Source organism: Corapipo altera, unplaced genomic scaffold (assembly GCF_003945725.1).
Source record: "Corapipo altera isolate COAL_440 unplaced genomic scaffold, ASM394572v1 61411, whole genome shotgun sequence".
In the NCBI taxonomy this organism is placed as follows: domain Eukaryota; kingdom Metazoa; phylum Chordata; class Aves; order Passeriformes; family Pipridae; genus Corapipo; species Corapipo altera.
In genome coordinates, this window is record NW_020884875.1 from 12,363,133 (window position 1) to 12,383,488 (window position 20,356).

The 20,356-nt window shown below is 36.6% G+C and overlaps 1 protein-coding gene across 2 annotated transcripts in view; it reads left to right on the forward strand.

Moving 5' to 3' along the window:
- COL4A3BP (collagen type IV alpha 3 binding protein) overlaps nt 1–20,356 on the forward strand; it is a 79,073-nt gene that overhangs the window by 4,363 nt on the left and 54,354 nt on the right. For both annotated transcript variants that reach the window (XM_027634649.1, XM_027634650.1), the window contains exon 3: nt 17,810–17,926. In XM_027634649.1, coding sequence (XP_027490450.1) covers nt 17,810–17,926 — 117 coding nt within the window. The remainder of the gene's footprint in view (nt 1–17,809; nt 17,927–20,356) is intronic.

Genomic DNA, 20,356 nt, shown 5'->3' on the forward strand with positions numbered 1-20,356 from the left:
CCATGAGAGGTTTAGATTAGATATCAGGGAAAATGGCTTCAGGGAAAGGGTTATAAAACATTGGAACAGGGTGTCCAGGGAAGTGGTGGAGTCACTGACCCTGGTAGTGTTAAAAAAACCTGTGGATATGGTGGAACTTGAGGACATGGTTTAATGGTGAATGGGGGTTGATGGTTGGACTCAATGATATTAGAGACCTTTTCCAATCTTTATGATAGTATAAAATCTCATAAAGATGAATTTGCCTTAGATAAAGAAAAAAAATTTCTTTTTTGGCTTTCAGAATTATGGATATGCATTATGGCTAATGCTTGTCAAAAAGCATACTGTAGCTTTTCTGCAGTACCATTGAACAGTCCAGTTATGTGATTTAGGTGAAAAGAGCTGGACTTCTATCTAGCACACAAATTCCTGGAGTAATAGTGTTAAATCTTACTATTTATATTCTTATTCCACCAGATATGTGGGGTTTTTTTCAAACTGAATTAAAGATGACAAATAAGAAGTATTCTCTTTCTTAGTAATAATCAGCTAACAACTAGAATTTTAATAAACACAACTTGGTTTGAAAAAAAAACAACTGTATTGATAACATCAACCATATGCATTTTGGAAAAAAGCTTATGGAGGAAAGGATAGTTTTACATATATATGTCTGACAGGTATCATAGTCATCTATAAATTGAAACAGATCACCTAATGTATTTTAAAACTGTTTTTTAAACTGCTTAAACTTTTTAAACTTGCTCAAGATGTTGCTTAATCAGGAATTTATCATACATAACAACAGTCTCTAAGAGTTCTGACTTAACCTCTGCTCAGGACTTCCAAAAAGTTTTCAAGTTCACTAGCAAGAGGCTTAGCATGCCAACCAGGAAGAGACAGGAAGGTGCTGGCAAGGATGTTGATAAAAGAACATCTGGAAGCACACTGTAGAGCACATCTCAGCATCCTGAATTCCACTTGTGGTGGTGGAGTGAGAGGTTATAGTGATGCTGCCATTTCTGCTGGAATGTTTTGATACATTGCAGTTTGTAAAGGGAAGTTGGCGAGCACGTGTTCTGACTAGTAATTATGTAACACTGGAACGTCTTACAGGTAATTTTTAACTCTTCTGTCTGCCACTTGTTACATCTGGTAACTTGGAATTGAATTGTTGCATTTGGTTTTCAGTTCTTGAACTTCTTGACTACATTGAGAAAGAATTAGAAGTGTCCACAATTTTAAAAGTTAATCTGATATTTTAGTTGTTCCATTTTCGTTCAAGTTCATACTTTGTGAGTGGTATTTGACAGTCTCATTGCTTGACTGTAGTCTGAGATGGCATCCCTGAAAGCTAGTAAATTCCTGTTAATTATTTCTAATTGCAATTAAAATTATTATTGCATCAATTTTAAAGGTCCAGGAATACCATTGGATGATGTCTCTAGGATGTAGAAATATGCTTTCGAAACTGTCCCGTGATTATTCTATCTCTTAGTTTTTCAGAATTCATACTTCTGAGTCATAGCATGAATGCTTCTGGTTTGATAGTTTTGTAGCAAATTGAATATTTTTTTTAACTTAAGTTTTCAATTGAAAATTGCTTATACTTAAATGTAAATGTTTAAAATATTCTTCCTGAGGTAGATAGTTAATCTTTATTCTGTGTCCTTGTAATGTCTTTACTAACTATAAGCTTTCTAGCATGTATTTAAATGCATAGAACACCAAACTGCTAAAGTCAGTGTTTAGATGACAATATGTGACAACTACCTTTGTGGTCAGTGGAACTTACTCTTTACTGTGTGGCTTGTGATTACTTTGGTAGGGAAGGGAAGTCAGGTTTCTTACTGGTTTAATGTAAGTTGAACTCATTTGATGTAGTTGGGATCTTAATCTTCAATATTTTTCATCAATCTTTCACTATACTGTAAGTTCAGTTTCCCTTGATCTTGCTATCCAGAGACAGGTGTAGTAACTACTTTTATCCTAACCTGTTGTATTTCAGTAAGTCTTCCTTCAGTACCATGCAGGACATGAGTGATATGAGATGTTGTTCGTGGCTGTAATGTTTCTTTGTAGGTGGTTGGAGTTTCATGAAGCTTTCTTTTAGGCACTCAGATTAGGTATGCATGTTTGAATCCAGGGGAGAATGTAAGGATTTTCTGTGCATAGTTAATTCTACCACTATTACAGAATGTCCATGTTTTGTTGATGTAGAAGCATAAGTTTGGAAAGCTGATGTCACTGAGTAGTCTTACCGTACTTCCAGCAACGAAGATCAGTCTAATTCTAAGTCAATATGAGCCTTGAATCCTTCCTGTATGCAGAAACCCACAGTTGTTTCTCCTCTTGTTTTATCATTTGTATTGCATTGGTTAGGAATTGATAGATAATTCTACAGGGATATTTTGTAAGACACTCGTCTCTCCCCTCTATTTGATGAAAGGCAGACTAATTAAATTAGGTTTTTTGGGTGTTTCAAGTGCAGAATTATATTGTCATACCTCCAGAACAGGTATGGTCTTGTGACAGTAGTCTTTAATTGAATGAAAAATATGGGATCTGGTTGGACTACTTGCTGTATTAACTCCTGGGGCTCAAAAGGGCTGATTTTTCTGGAATAAAGGACTAAAGGATGAATATTTATTGTATACTCACTGGATTACTTCAAGTAATGAACTGTCAAGAACTGACCATGTGAACTAGGTTTGTGGAAGGACAATGAAAGTCATTATATGGTGTTGAGTTGCTTTTATCCAGCTAGGAAAAAAAAAACATCTCAAAGGTGCTAGTTGGTTTATAAAAGGGTAGAAGCTGAAACTCAAGTTAAAAGTTCTGCTATGTTCTCAATGGATGAGAGGAAATTATGGGTATTATAAAAAGTTGATATATGGACAAATTTAAGCCTTGTTGTATTGATCTCAACATACTAAGTAACTTTGGTAGGTGGTTGTCAGTGCCAGATGGTCTTTATTAAAGACACTCTTCTTTATCTTAAAACTTCGTAGTTCTTTCATTCCTAAAGTCAAACTTCCAATGGAGAATTAATTCTGTGTGCGTGATTAAGAATAGATCCATGGCAGTCCTGTAGAGGTGGACCTTTGGGACTCAGTTTTGGAGTTGGAAGGTCTAGGGTCTCTTATTAAAAGAACAAAGAAAATACTCTGTAGACCTGGAAGTTCAACTTTCAGGGGGACAGGTCTTTGAGCTTGCATTTTCTTTGCCTTTATTACTGTGTCTGTTCATATATTGTCATCACCACTGTTGTACAGAGTGACTTGTACATGACTAACTAATGTAGTCACAGCGTGATAAGTCAAAACCAGCATGCTTTGACCCCCACTTGAGGCAGTCTTGCAGCAAGGCCATCACTGATTTAATCATGGTAGTAATTTATATTAATAGCTTCTCAAATCTCTTTATAAATTCTTAACAACAAAGTGTTTATCTGGTGAATTCTAGCATTTTTCCAGAAAGGATTTGCCTGGTCAGGATAGCTCTTCTGCATGGATCCATACAGACGATCTTGAAAAATGCTTAGAGAAGTGTCACGCTTGATAAAGTTTAAGAATGCTTAAACTCAGCCATGTGTGAACTTTGTGTTTTTTGTCACTAGAGGTGACTGCCTACAGAGGAAGAGGTCCAAAACCTCGAGTTTCAACTTAAAACTTCAGCTTTTCTTCGACTTGCCATGTTGTTTTAATCCAGTGGTTAGTCTTCATCTTCCTTCTTGTCTGTATTACTGATGTAGTAAAACTTCTTGGTTTGGTTACTTAAACAAGATGCAATACCTGTGATGCAGTGATTTTTTTCTTGGCTTAGGTTATACTGCAATGATGTATACTGATATCAAAATCTTTATGGAAACATGCTATTGGTTATTAGTTTGGGGTTTTTTAGAACACTTTGTTATTATTGTGTTGTAACAAGATGTTTAGACAGGTTGTGGAAGCACCTGAACCAAGACTGAGCAAAAACTTCAGTTTACATAGTGGAGATACTTTCAAGTAAACTAGTTTGTTGGTTTGTTGGGTTTTTTTCAGAAACACTTAATTCAAAGGCACAGTTGCTTTAATGAAGGCAGTAGTGATGCTTTGTATTAATATACAAATTGCAAGCAAGCCATTTACCTTCAGAATGAACTTCTAAAAGGTGAGGGTTTTGAGTATCTACTGTGAATATCTGGAGCTCAGGACAAGCAAGAAGAAAAGAAAATGGAAGTCTGTAGAGAGACGGCTTAGTTTTTTCCCCCCTAAGTTGTAATAAATTGCTGTTGTAAAGAACTTCATAAATATTCATTTTATAAATTAGGGTAGATATAAACATGTGTTTGTTTCAGTTTGCTAAAAGAACAAGAACACTATACATGAAAGAGCTAAACTGGTAGTTTTCAATTTTAAGCTTTTCATTTCATTATGTATAGTCTGAAGAGAGTGCAATATGTTTGTTTCCAGTAATCAGCCGCTAAAATTAAAAAACTTACCCCACTTTTTAGAGATAGGTTAGCTGAACAGCTGCCCTTCTTCACTCTAGTACTTCTATTATATTTATAGTACGACATTAGCCACCATTAATAATTGGGCACTTGTGAGAGGAAGTACAGATTGACATTTTTAAAGCAGATTTACAAGTTAAGAGAGGATGTTTCATGTGTTCATCACATAAAACAGATGCAGAACCTTCCAATGAGAGTTTTTCTTCACAGAAACTTCAGATCTTACAGATATCTAAGTTTTAGAATAAAGATGTGTGGTTTTTGTTGAAGAAGGTGTCAGTGCTAGACAAATATTCTTGGGAGCATGATGAATTGTGTCTTTCAAAGTAGTCTTTGAAAAATTCACCTTGACATGAATGGTACGTTGCTGTGTTTCTTTTGCGTTTTATTCCATGTGAAATGTAACAGTATCTTTGACTCAAATAGTGTGGTAATGTATAGAAGTGGACCCACTTGGATAACTAGTATGGATAAACTTTAGATTTGTTCATTTCTGGCTACTGCTCCAAAATTTGTTCTTGCTAACAGACCTGCTTATGATAAAAAAATGCTGTAATTGCAGTTTTTGTCCACTGATAGGTTTGATTCAGTCTGTTGCTGGTTTAGTTGAACGAGAATTGATAGGGTTTAGTTGGTGAAAGCTTTTATTAAGAAAGCTAAGCTATAAATCTATGCCCTGGGCAGAAACACTAGCAGTAAGTTTGTAATAATTGCTAATTGCATGGGAAAATATTTTTTCCAACTGTCTGAGGTTGGAAAACAATCTGGTTTAGTATGATGTGATGAGCATTTAATTGAATAATTAATTTTCTGTAATTTGATAAAGTGCTTCCTTAACCATAATTGCTACTAAAAAGATGACCTGAGTAAACTAAGACATATAATACAAGCCCTAACTAGATAAGGGTTTATTTAGGACGTGGGAATTAGTACTTTTAGGCTTTGGTGTGTGCCTCAATCAAGTAGCTAAATCCAGACTGGTGGAAGATCTTGCTTAAATGGGAAACAGATATTCTAAATAGAGTAAAATGTGGCCAAGAGTACTTACTCATACGTGAAAGGCCAGAGGTGATTCTTTTCTGAAGAGGAAAATACCAAAGAGCAAAAGGAGAGTGAGGAAGAGAAAAGGAAGTAATGCCCAGGAGATAATGATACTGGGCTGCTGCTTGTGCAGCAGGCAGAAGTTGCTTGAAATGTGGGATTCTCCTGGACAATTAGTTTTAGCACTCACATCCTCTGTTCAAATTTGTGTATGCATGTGAGTTATCTGAACCAGCCATTGATGGGTTAATGTGAAAATATGAGAACATTGCCCGGTTTATATCCAAGTGCTGTAAAGTGCTAATATCCTTGTCAAGCAAAAACCAATTATTTGGCATGGTGGAGGAATTGACGATTGATAGTGTGTATTGAAGAAATTGTCAGAAATGGAAAAATACACACCTAGATCAACTTAGGTGAGGCTGTTCTGTGTACTGTGATGAAGATTCCATAATGATTAAGATGTAAGAAAAAAAATCTGTAATGTGTATTAAGCAAATATTTTAGGATTACTTAATATTGCTGAAGAATTAGTCTTTAGTACTTGAATATAATCATGTGTTACCACACACTTGAAATTAGGGCTGTAATCCACCAGTACTTCCGTCAACTTCTTATTATCAATGAGAATATTGTTCCCCCACATGACTTTTTATTAAGATAGTTAAATTCTAACACTGTTCATTACTTGACATCCACTTCAGGATCATAATTCCTCCCTGTGGTTTATATTGTCAGGTTCGTGCTGTGGAGCGTTTCTCACAGATGCTACATCAAGTCTTAAATATTCAGTGTTTGCATTAGATGTTAACTATAATTTTAAAACTCAGCAGTTTTTTTCTGTTGTATCTGCAATCCTTACTCTTGCTCAATCTGAATTTCTGTGCATCTTCATAAGTTGATTAATAGTTGATTTCTTGTTCATGGATACAGTTGGTTCATGTGTCACCCCCTCCAGCATTGTAGTGTTGCTCAGTAGTCCTCCTAGGCAACTTACTGTTGGTTATCTGATGTGTCTTGTGATAGCCATTAATGATGTTTCAAACACCTCTATTTAGGATTTGTGCAATATTAGACCTCACTTTTGGATATGCATTCATAGAATGATTAAGTTAAAAGGTCAGAATACTTTTCTTTATTTACTAATATGCAGCTGCACTCAGCCATATGTTTTAGTTGCTTTCTGAAGTCACTATCTTACCAGCCTTTCATTTTTGTCCATACATGGAGAATAATTCTTCATAGATGATCAGTTGAGTGTTGTTTTCTCCTTCTCCTAATTCATCTTTTTTCTCCTTTGGGCATAAACTTTAGTTGCTGCTTTTCTCTTGTTCCAGGTGAATTCTGATCAATGCAAATTAGATCAAGTAGTCTGGCGAACTTCAGCCACTTCTGAAATCTGTTTAGTGTGTCTTTCCACTCGATTGATGTCCATCTTTCCTCAGTTAAGAGGACTAGTTGGAACAGAATGTACTACCCCATGTCTCCAGGCATTTAACTCAGATTGTAGTGTCACTGGTGTCTGATATATTACTAAAGCTTTTTAAGTTGCTGCCTTTTAAGGATGATGCTCTTTTCCTAAGCTGTCTTTTTAAGCTCTTTCAGAACTAATTGTATGCATAGATATATATGTACAAAAATATATAAATATATGAAGTAATTAGAGGAAGCTGTGATGAAAGAGTTTAGACTGACAATTCAGGTCAATTTTAAGTTTAGAGTGAAAGGCTGGCATTTTTAGGCTGACATTCATTAGCAATATGCTTTGTGCTTTTAATTAGTTCTTACATGTTGTTAATTATTGCTGTACATTAGTTCTTACACACTAACCATTATTGTTATGTATTCCAAGCAGTCAGTTGTATATCTGACATATCCTAAATTAGCTGTAGCTATGCAGTACCATGTAGTACCAGTATCATGTAGCTAGCCTGATATCCTTGTTCTCAATAGTCCTGTTTGCTGAGGTCAACCTAACCTGATTTAAGAGCTCTTCAGTAAGGGGTGGGAGGAGGTGACAGGACAGGGACAGAACTGAAGTAGACATCTTCTGCCAACACCTCCCCCCCCCAAAATTAGGATTTTTTTGTAACCATCTTTTATAAAATGATTGAGGCGCATGACCCTGGACTGCATGTGGTGTCATGCTGGAGAGGAGTTCCTATCCCAAACTGCAGCCTTTTTGGTTCTTTGCCCTGTTGCTCAATTGTTAGCTTTTTTCTTTTCCTCTGAAGTACCTGCTCCCACCAAGAGCAAAAAGAGCCTTCCCGACTCTGGGGGTTGCGTGTTTTCGCTGACCAGTATCTGATCATTAAGGAGCTGTTTATGGTTCTGGAGGCCTCTGCTTTTCATCTACGTCCATAGTTTTAAGGTCTTTGATATCACATGCTTAAACTTTATATCATAAAGAGACATCTGGTACCAAGGTCTAGTTCATAGAGCCAGGTTTCATAAGATGTTGATAATGAACCTTACAGGTCAAGACTTGGACTTGCATAGTTAGCGTAAGTCCTGTTGCTAATAATGTTAATACTGCATTTATGGAAATGCTTATTCGGTTGTACTATGTTAAGTTGCTTATGTTTGTATTCAAATGAAGCTAATCTTAACTTGTTGTGTGCTGCCTTCACAGGTACAGCAGGCCTCTGTTTTAGCTGCAGCTCCACTGATTTCCTAGAATTGGAATTTCCATTCCCGTCACCGTAAATCTAAGTCCAGAATGCTCTAGTCTCTCCACCAGCAAATAGTAGTGCTGTGAAGCATTGTTTTTCTCCTAGGGTTGAGTACCTTCTCTGGATACTTGCTCACGGTTTTCTTGTGAAATCTGTATTGTTCTGTTGCTGCTGGTGTATGTGCCACTGGGTCTTCTGTGCCATGCAGCAGTACATCGTGCAAGGTACAATGAAGCTGATCAATACATAAATAGTTATTTTAGGAGTGCAACAGTGCGTAGGTGATTCCTGTTATAAAAATATTATAAAAATAACCTTTTAAAAAAGTGGCACACACAATGTTTCTGCATTCTCTGAAGTCGATACAAAGTTACCTGGCTTCCTGCCTCGTTGGTAACTCTGTCTTCCTTCTGTGTATGGTGGGATTCCTAAGCAGTTTAATTTGGTGATTGGTAAACAATTCCAGGCTGATGTTTTTCTGCATGGTATATCATTCTGTTTGTGGGGTTTTTTTCCATAGCTGATGCATGTAGGTGTTGGATAAATGCAATTAAATTTTCCTCCAAATGGAAACCTGAGAAGTATCATATGAGTTTTTCTTCAGGGAACTCAGTTCTCTGATTTGGTTCTCACCAAGACAACAATATATACGCTTCCATTTCCAGTATTTCATATACTGGACTCATTAGCTGATACTTAGCTCTAAAGGCCAGTTTTGAATTAGTTCAAGTTTTGAATTCTTCAGACTGGTCAAACAGTACAGGCCTATTAGTTATATCCTCATTTCTCACACTGTGTATCTAAATCTGTTAATACTGAATCACTAATCCAGGGATCTTGTACATAGTCACTAGTGGATTAAGGTGACAGCTGCATGGACATGCTGACTTACAACTGTTTCAGTCTTGCCCTCTTTCTTCTAGTAACGCAGTGCCATTCCATGTCTTCGACTAAAGTTTAGCTGACATTTCAAGTGCACTTCTGTTACACTCTAGGTCTTGCTATTACAAGTAATTTTTTTTTCAGTAGGCATTTGAAGCATGTGTCAGAGGTGTGTTTACATATAAACCAATACAGCATGACTTGATACTGCATAGTAATTCCATTTTATTAACAGGGAAATAATTTAATGAAATATTAATTAAAAAAATCGTGTACTGTAAGATATTATACTGCGAGATTCGTCACAAAAAATCTTAAAATGATTTCTATACAATCACTCCTGTATCTGAACCTCTTCAGCAGGTGTGCAGAAAACCAGACTGACCACGTTTATGCTTGAGAACTGTGGGTTTCAAATTTCAAATGTGGTTTCACCGCTAAAGTACTATGTATAATATATGCTTGATCCAGACTTGAAAAGGCGATTCTCCAATGAGAGAACTTCTTTACAATGGATTAAACCTAGCTAATTTTAAAGTTTACATAGCATGCTACCAAACTAATTTTAAATTCTGCTCATCATGCTGCTGCTTTCACTGGCCGTTACTTTAGTTAGGTTTGGAAAGATAAGATTATTATTTAAAAGAATAATAAGTGTTGAAAATCATTTTGAAAAGCAAATATGCTAATTTAAGACCTGAAGTGAAATATTAGTGGGAAGGAATGTAAAAATTTTTAATAGACCTTTATATTTTTAAGCCTATTTCTAAGGAAGTTTTTTTCCTACATGTGTAAGTTCTTTTAAATGTGGTGATGAACAATAAGCAATTAGCCTATATTTGGCCCCTGAAAGGCTCATCACTGTTTCGGTAGGCATAGAGTTGTCCTGTTTATTTGCTTGTTCGCAATAAGGTTTTCCTATACCCTGTAAAAAAATTACAGCCAGCCAATGTAACTAAAAAGTGGGTTCTTCTTGCTTAAGAGTAACAAGGAAAATCAAGACACTGTAGTGTAGTGTTTCTGTTGGGTTTTGCTTGGCTTTTGGAACTTGGAAAGGGAAACCAGAATTTTGTGTTGTGAATTTTGGCAGACCTAATTCCCCTTGACTTTTCTTGGGGCAGCAGGGGGCAAATACAACAGATAAGGGGGATTAGAATTTGCAACATTTTGGGGGGTTTCAGTACATTTCTAATGAAATATAAACAATGGAGTATAATGCTTTCTCCAAGTTGCTCCATCCTGGCAGTTAGATCTGGGGTAGATATTGATATAAAAAGTGAAAAACCCTTGCAAAATCAATTACTTTTGTAACTTCAGTGTTATACTTCTAAAGCCAAGTGTCTTCAAAAAGAAGTCATAGAGATAAAAAGATCTTGATGAACTTTTATGATTACACTAAGTGAACACGGTGAAGTTGGGGGCTGCCAGGCAGTCTCTGTGAGGAGACTCCAGGTTGTCCTGCAGTGAACATAGCCAGTTCCAGTCAGCTTCACTGGACCCGGCACAGGGCACAGCTGAGCCCCTCAGCCATTGTGGTGACACCTCAAGGTAAACATAGTCAGAGGGCCAAAACACCACTCAGAAATGTGTGAGAAAGAGAGGAGTGAGGAAAAAGTGTGAGAAACAGCTCAGAGCAGGAAGAGATATTCCAGCCACAGAGCAGAGGTCCCCTGCAGCCTGTGGAGGAGACCACTGTGCAGGCATTTCCCTGTAGACTGTGTTGAGAACTGCACCAAACTAGATGACTGCACTGCAGCCTGTATAGGACCCAACAATAGCAGCTGGATATATCCTGACACAGGCTGCAATCTCTGAAAAGCCCGTGCTGGAACAGATTTACCCTGAAGAACTGCAGTGATGGACAAAATCATTTCTGGAGCAGGTGAAGAGTGTGAGGAACGAGTGGCAGAATTAGCATTACTGACTGACCACAGCCCTCATACCCCATCCCCCTGTGCCTGCATTTTTAGTTTTGTCTCATTTCTCACCATCCAACTCCAATTGGTCACAAATTAAATCAATTTTCACCAAGTCAAATCTGCTTGACCCTGCTGGCAGGAAGTGAGTGATCTCCCTGTCTTTATGTTGACCCACGAGCTTTTCAGTGACTCATAGAGAAATAAATAACTTGAGAAATACTTGTTCTTAGTATTTAATACTGCACAAAAGCCAGTGGTTTTTAGACCTGCCTTGTCTGGTAAAATTCTAACCAAGCATAATATTATTTGGTAAAACACATACTTTGATTCAGCTTAAAGGATTTTTCCATTGATAATTTACATACTATTCATCATATAGAATACAACTTTTAAATCATCTCAGTGGTATTTCATTTCACTTCCTTTCTGTTCTTTTTTTTCTATAGGTTAGCATGTTTTCAGCCATTTTACATTTTTTAGTCAGGGGACATAATTTCTTCACAGTTTGGATCTGTCATGAATTAAATGCTCTCAAAAATTATTTTAAGATGTGTACTTTTCAAAACTTGGCTGAGATTTTCCTCATGCTTTTTTCCAGTTAACTAATCACAGACCTTGCCAATTCCAAACTGGTTTTTCATAGGAGTTGAAACAGAGTTTTCATATGTACTTTTAAAACTAATGTTTTCAATCATACAGCACAAATCTTAAACTTTTTATCTCTGTTTTTGTTAGCACTTCAACATAGGTACATATAAGAAGCACTCATATGAGGTTTTTTTATTTGTTCCCACAGTCAAAGTACACACTTTGGTGTTAGTCTCACTTCTCAATAACTGCAGTGTTTTTCTTATTTCGATACATGCTCCTTACTGAAAATCATGGAGACATTTTTTTTCTTTATTTGACCTTGTTACCTGTTACCTCTTTACTTTCCCTTTTTCTGTTGCATCAGGTAAGCTACCTTTTAAGGTGCTCAGCACTGTATTTCTGAAGCTCATCATATAAGATGTTATGCTTTCTCTCTTTTTAACATAGGATACTGGTTTTGTCCATTGCATTGAAAATTATCACATGCACATCTCTTCCTTTGTCCAGTTTGCTGCCTTCTGTTGTGAGGATGTTCCCTTGCTTATGTGTGAATACAGTCCTCTTTCAAACTTATGTCTGTTTCAAAAGTAATACAATGTAAAAGATGCAATTTATTGTATTCTAATAATTGCTTGTGCCCCTCTATCCTTTCTTGTCCTATCCGTATTATCCAGGAATGATCTCTTGGATTTCCTGTTGGAAACTATAGAGGATAGAGGTGTTTTTGGCATTTTAGTGAATACATCCAGGTCCAGAACCCATTGAATGACCTATGAGAACAAATAAGCAGATCTGTAGCTTTTGTGGTAACTGCTTTGAACATCTTTCTTTTTTTTTTTTTTTTTTTAAAGGAAGTGCTAGTTTATTCAGGTACCTTGTAACTGGAGGATTTCAGGAAGTTGAAGAATGGTGGAAAAGGGACAATTTTTCCTGAATTCCATGGGAATAGCAGAGAAATTAACCAGCAGATAAACCGTACCTTGCATTATAGGACAGTGTCACTGTTCACATGGGAAAGATTGTGTGTTCAGCTCTCTTGAACTGGGAAACATTGGTTATGATAGTTTGGCTTGCATCTCACTTTCCAGGGTACAACTTTTCATGTCCAATTTCATAAGACATATTTAAGCTGCAGTTGGTTTAAAAGTTTTGCAGGCTTATTAATGTGAAGGTTCATGCAGACAGACATCAGAGTTGCAAAGTGGTGTTTCGGTACTTCCCTGTCGGAAGAAACGAAGGGCAGAATGTACCAACTTGTCTGTTAGCTGGAAGAGAAGTGACTGGGGAGTGGTTTGTCCCTGTGCACATGCTACAAGTGAAAAAACCCATAAGTCTGTAAGCCTGGGCTACGGCGTTTGCATCAGTGAAATATAAAAAACACTTTATGTTTTATGTAGGAAGAGTAATCTTAAGTCATTTTTACTTAGATAAGGCATTTTTTGTTTCTTAAAGACTGAGTATTTTTAATAGCTTCAGGTATTTGGATATAAGGCCATAATGGCCCTGTGTAGGCCATTTTTTGAAGAAAAACTGAAGTTTGATTACCAAAACTTAAATTTGTTTTCTCAATTTTCAGTTAAGTAACTTTTGACTGACACTTTCCTCAAGCCTACCTGAAAAAAAGAATGTGAACTTCTGCCAACTTGTTTTGAGTTGCTTTCAGAGAAGGAGGGAGAAACATCAGGTTTCATGTTTTAGCTTAAAGCTACTGCTAAAGTCTTTGATAATGATTGAAAGCTAACAATCATTATTCCTTGTCAGAGGAGTTCAGATCATTCGAGCTTTTTCCTTTAAGAGAGTTTTGTAAAACTTTTAAAGTAAATTCAGTAAACCAAAATGTATTACTTCACAAAATACCTTTTCCAAAGTAATGATTTCTCACAATTTTGCAATATTTTTTTTAAAGGGAATAAAACAAGTAGTACTTAATATTTGCCTTCATTTTAAAATTATTCTTTTATGAATGTAGTTCTCTTTCAAGATTTCATGTCTGTGATTATGCAGTCCACAGAAAAGTAAATAATGTGGTGGTCTAGCCGGATGAATGAGAATGAGTATTAGGGGTTTTATGGAATCTGGCTTAAATATGACTGGAATTTAGAAATCCAGGAATTGTATTCAGCAGTTGAATAGGTTTTCACATTTAACTGTGGGCAAAATCAGTGTGCAGCTATACTAAATTTTTTATTCTTCTATATGAAAAGAATTAATTGTTGGCATCACAAAAAAAAAATAAAAACCTCCAAAAAGCTGCTATGTCAAAAGTTCAAGGATAAATAGCTATGTACTGCCGAACTAGGTAGGTACAATGCTTGTCTTCACTCAGTTAATATATGTTATTGCAATGTATAACACTAGTGTATTTGTAAACTGCAATTATATTCATAGCAGCATATGATACTGCTTTTTAGTAATTGAGAACTGTATCACTAGCATAAATTCAACAGAGGCTATCATCTAGCTAGGCATTCACATCTGAGAGAGAATAAAGAATGGTAGTTCTAACTTTCTGTAGGCCTCTTGTTTGTCTTGTGTCCTAGTTCCATACTCAGTATTTTCTTAATACAAAAAAATTTAAAATAATGTTAGCTTAGGTAAGTTTTAGTTCTGCAATGGGAATAATGGCAGAAACCCACTTTAATAATTGTAATATGCAGGCTTGAGTTGTATCTGCTGTGAACCACCCTGCCTTTCCTCTGTAGGGAAAACAAGAAATGCCTTTAATACCACTTGGAGTAGTGAGAGAGCAAGTGAAAGTTTCTTCATTCAAGGTGTGTTTCTTTTTTTCCCTCCCATGGAGTACTCTTCCATGTTATGAAGTATATAAAAACACTTAAGACTTTCCTGTGTGATTTGCCTTAAGCACCCAAACCAGTGTTTTTCAAGCAGATACTGCTCTGAAGTTTGTTTCATGAATACATCGGGCTTTACAGCTGCATAGCAGGAAGGATTTTCTGGCAATGCAGTCAGCTATGACTCATGAGTCTTGAGCTGGCTACTGACTTCCTCAGTAACTGTAGCCAAGTAAGTGTTTCTTCATGTAAACTGTTCTTGCTGGTTTAGAATTTAAGAGCTACTACCCTTTGGTTTTGGACAGAAGGATCTGGGACACTTGAATGCTTGCAATTGCCTTTGTTTCTGCAGGATTCTCTATGGATGCCTTGGAAGAAAGATTACAGGGCATACAAAAAGGGTGTTTGGGGATGCTGGAGTCCTCTTTCTTGCAGCATATTCTTGCACAGAATTATGATTTAGCTGAGTTTTGGTTGGGTTTGGGGGTTTTTTTTGGTTTGGTGGTTTTGTGGGTTTTTTTAATGCTGACTCTAGAAGGAGCTCTTGGTGCACACAGCGATTGCCTCTGCCACAGACAAGTCTGTCCAAAAGCAGCTTGGAAAATCCTATAAGTGTTTTCTGGTTCTCCCATTCACAGTGTCTTATTGGTCTGGGTTTTATTGCCCAGTGCCCTCCCTATTTATTTATGTATGCTGCTTGAAACTGCTGCAGAGTGGGAAAAAGCAGCATGAAATGAAAATGTAGTGAATTGAGGTCTACAGGAAGAAGGTGAAGAGAAATGGAAAAACTTCCAGCAGGTGTAAAGGAGAGGGTCAGACTCATCTGAGGAGGATGTTAGAAGGAAAACGGACAGGTCTGAGAAACTGTGAATGACACTTGGTGGTCTCTGCTAGATGCAGCTACAGACAACAATAAAAGCATTTATAGCAGGAGGGAAACCAAGAAAGTTTGTCTATAGCTCAGTGGGGAAGGGAATGTAACAGATGATACCAAAAGGATACATACAGAAGTCTGCCAAGTTATCAATGAAAATGAAATGTGAACTCTTACTAATTGAGAAAAGGGATAATCAACAACAACCTGGTTTACTCTGTGTTAAGAAAAGAACAGGTCACATGTGGTTCAGGTCTTTTATTTGTCTTTCATGTTCAGTTAATACAGGGTTCCCACAATGAAGCATGTCTTCAAAAAAAAAAAACCCAAAGGAAAAGAAGAAGCAGCAATGAGTTTGATTTCAGTTTCCAAAAATATGGAAAATAGGCAATTAATAAGTACTGTGGGATGTTAAATAGGTAACATGCATCTGTCAAAAGCAAATCATGTATCACCTGCCTAACTTCCTTTTAAAGCATAGCACTGTAGGTGGCTATTTATCTTTAAGCAAGTTGGTCTAATAGGACCACCTGATCAACTGGGTTTTTTGTAACATGGTAACTGTACAGTGAGCTGAATATAACCCTAGACTTGATTTATAGAATATGCTGAATTGGAAGGGACCCATCAGGATCATCAAGTCCAACTCCTGGCCCTACATAGGACACTCTAAGAGTGACACCATGTGCCTGAAAGCATTGTCCAAACACTTCTTGAACTCTGTCAGGCTTGGTGCTGTGACCATTTCCTTGGGGAGCCTGTTCCACCCAACCACCCTCTGAATAAAAACTTTTTCCTAATATCCAACCTAAACCTCCCCATCTCGACTCAGCCTCATGCCTCGAGTCCAGCACTGGTCATGAGGGTGAAGAGATCAGTGCCTGCCCTTTCCGCTTCCCCTCATAAGGAAGTTGTAGACTGCGTTGGGGTCTCCTCTCAGCCTCCTCCACGCTGAACAAACCAAGTGACCTCTCTTCCCTGTCCAGCTGAGGAGGGGACAGACAGGCTTTGGTGGAACCTGGCACTGAGCCAGAGTCAAACCATCACATGTTCCTTCTCACATGCCTGTGTTATCTATTCAGTGAAACCAAAGTGGTGTATAGAGCCAGTTTTGAAACTTGTTTGAACTGTATTAACTTGAAATGGGCAGGTATTAGGTAATTAGTAGCTGCAGTTGTTTGACTTGATTGTCAGTTTTTTCAGTTGCTGGACATTTTTCCCATGGAAAGTTTAAATTTCTTTAAATTGAATTTAGGTTCAGGTGCTCGACCAAATATGTGAAGCCTTTAAAAAGAGAAACGAAGTGAAGCTTAATGTACTTTGTTAAACTTTCTACCTCATTTTTTAATTTCGTAGTTTGAATTCTGTTCTGCTTTTCTCCTTCCTTAGTATATTTGGAAGAAGAAAGATACTTTAGCTTCTGATTTCCAAATTCTTTGAAAAAAATTCTCACTAGCACTGGAATGGTGTGCACAACAAATGAGACTTGCTTTTAGGTTTTCTTTTGTGGAGTGTTTCGTGAGCCCTTTAGTCTGAAGATGAACATATTGGCAGAGGGGTTCATGTGTTGTGAAGGATATTACCTATATGTGTAGACTTGTCTTTAGCATCTGGTAGCAATATTTGTGGTCCTTTAGATCGCGTCCCTAGCCTTAATCCTGGAGCCTGTTAGCCTCCTACAGTAACTTTTAATTTGCATTCAAATTCAAAAAGGTATTTAGCAATATCTGTGTTATGTTTCTCTAAGAATAGTTTTCAAGGGTGAAGGGTGTGGGGACTACTGGGGTCAGCTGAATGTTTGCTAAGGAGTAACTTTGAACTGACAGTATCAGGATACAGGGCAGATTAGATCATTGTATTCTTTTGCTGTACTTTTCTTACCAGCTTCATTGTAATGCTGGTAAAAGCTTATTAGTATTTAAGGCACGTGAACTGTAAGTTAGATGCAGTTGAGTGGAGAACTTTTAAAAGATTGCACATGGCTCCCATTTATCTGTGAAATATACCTGGTGAAAACAGTTGAGGCAGAGGATGTCACAGCTTCCTTAAGTTCCTGCTCTGACTTGCTGTTTAGCTATAGTCTACTTTTATGGTTCTATTCTGGTACCTTTTTGCTATGATGTATGTATTCCATCTAAAATTAATACAGATAGCAATAATGTTATGCTTTTTTTGTCCTGCTCTTAAATTAAAATATGTGTGTGTGTATATATACGTGTGTGTGTATTTTTCTGTATAGGAGGTATTTTGCTAAAGGACTCGAAGCATTTGAAAAGATGAAACTTATTTCTATGTGGAATTTATTTATGAAAAATTTATTTAATAATGATATATTAAGCAAGCTTTTCTATTTCAGAAGACTGGCATTTTTCATTATGAGAGTGTATGTTCATTATTTGTATATTCATTATTTCTTAAAACGGAATTTAGAATCTAGGATGAATTCAAGACAACACAGATTAGATTTTCTAATTAGTGTTTGAGTTTCAAAATAATCTGTGAGGTAATATTGATCATGTTGCTAATTTTGTCTGCTCTTACACTCTTTTCTGTCACAGCCTCATGACTTCGATGAATGCAGATTTGATATCAGTGTGAATGATAGTGTTTGGTACCTCCGAGCTCAGGACCCAGACCACAGACAACAGTGGGTAGATGCAATAGAACAACACAAGGTATGTTGGTTTTTGTTTTCTGCTTTTCTTTCTCACTCCCTTGTTAGATCAAACATGGTGCTTGCAGAGTTGTAAGCTTCCCTGTACAGTCATTAAAGTACTGAAGGTATTTATGACAGCTAAAAGCTGCAAGATTGAAGCTGTGTGTTTAAATATGGTTCAAAGGAATTGGTTTACTTGTTCTTCATAGATAAGACTTTAGAGAACTGGGGGTTAACAACTAGGCTTTCTAGCTTGAAACAAGAAAAGCTTGCATTATGTTTGAGTGACTTTTTTCATTGTTTTGTTCATCCTTTCTCACTGATTATTGAATTGTTTCTTATCTGTCCAAGATGTTAAGCTTGTTAGTCTTAAAGTCAAATCCCCTAGGTTATCATTCTGGTTTTAGACTCCTCTCTTTCATCATTTGACTGCTTTTAGTGTCTGATTACTGGTTTTTGTCTCCTTGTCTCTTACGGCACTACTCTTCATCAGCATTTTGGTTCACCTTTCTTGATCTATTCCTTATGTGTTTCAATGTTGTCAGTTAATTTCATTATAAAACTAGCTGATCTTCAAGCCCTTTAGGTCAGGTAGAAAGTATGCAAAACATCCATTATGTTTTCAGGTACAAGATAGGCAATGTCCCAAGGTGTAGAATTTAACTACAGTAGCTAGCACAATGCATCTCTCAGTCTGGGTTGTACAGGTGTTAAAGGAATACAAATTAAAATAGATGTCTAAGTAGATGTGACTTTTTACCTTAAGCTTCTTAAAGTGTTGTGTATATAAGTACTCCATGTAATAAGGAGGTTTCACCTCTTATTGGACCTTCCTTGCAATAAGCAGTACATGTTCTTAAGTTTAAAGTGCTGCCTTTTGATAGTGGTTCTCTAAAAAAAACCAACATCTCAATTAGATTATTCATCCCTTTTTGTATAGCTTGGCATTTTGCCTTCACTTTGATACAGAGATAACATTAAAAGAGAAAAAAATAAGTTACAAAATCAGGATGCTTTTCTGCATCTAGTGAAAAAATAAAAAGTGAACAATGGAGTGTTCTTGAGACAAACTACTGAAATTTGTTCCTAGTGCAGTACCTTAGAGACACATCTCATGAGGATACATTGAACAAGTTGCTGGGTTATACATTCATAACACTGGCATTTCTAAAACTGCTTTACAGGCTTGGTGGTCTTCAGGTATGGGTTTGTGGGGACATGGAGCTCAATAGCCCTAGGCTAAAATTCAGACTAGGTTAGGTGAATGATTCAGCTGGGGAAAGGCAGAACTTAACCTGAAGTCAGATAAGCAAAAATGCAGTCTGGGTTGTTGCATGCTACCATGCAGGAATGAATGAGGAAAAAAACCAAATCCTGTCTTGAACTCTGCTCAGCCCAACTTCAAACCATTTTCATGCTGGGGTTTTTTTCCCTCTTGTGAAGTTCACCTTAACTGTTGCTGAGTTCTAAGCTGTGATTTTATGGAATCACCAACTCATAATATGGAATTATTGAATGGTAATAGAGTTTGCCACTGTGTTAAATTGAAATTGTTTTTCTCTGCTACTTAAAAAACCCCAAATCAACTTGTATTTTTCAACACTGAAGTTTTTCCTGCATTAGTGCTCAGCCCCTGTCATGAGGTATCTGTTTGCATTCCTTTTTGTCTGTTATTAGTGGTAAGGTAAGATTAAGTACTCTCATTCAACCCTCTTTCCAGATCATTAGTGAGTGTTGAGGAGCACAAGGTCTAGCATTCCAAAAGTGACCTCCCTTTGTGAAAAAGTCTGATTAATTATGCAGATTTTCCACTTCAAAAAATAAGGCTTCTTTTAATATTGATTTCTATTTGGACAGTTTGAGCTTCCATACTTTGCAAGAATTTGGTAGTTATTTAAATAAATCAATAAATTGTACCAGATCTCTGCCTTTACATTTAAAGGAATAGAATATGAGGGGTTTCTTGGTTAATTCTAGTACACATTTTTTTCAGTATTTAGAGTTCATATAGGGGTAGGGTTAATGAGTGCTTTTTTCATTATTTTAATAAAGTTATTTTTCTTCTTGTTTTTCAAAGAGTGAGGGTGTTCTGGAATGTTATATAAACAGAAGAAAAGTATGTCTACAAGTAGGAAGTGGTAATCAAATTCTTCTGTTTATGCTGAATTGACAAGAACTAGTTCAGTTTGCATCTTTCTGTCCTAATGTAGTAACACTGGACTTGACTGTTCTGACTCTTATGGCTTTTTCAGTATGTGTAGTTTGCAGTTTCATGGCTACTTGACATTTTTCAGTTTCTTTCATTTCCTTTTTACTCTGCAGTGTTTACAGTATCTAAGGCAAATAACAGTTGTTCTCATTCTTAAATGGAAAGGAAAATATTATGGCATCTCACTTCTAAATAAACCACCAAAACATTTAATAGTAAACCACCAAAACATTTAATAGT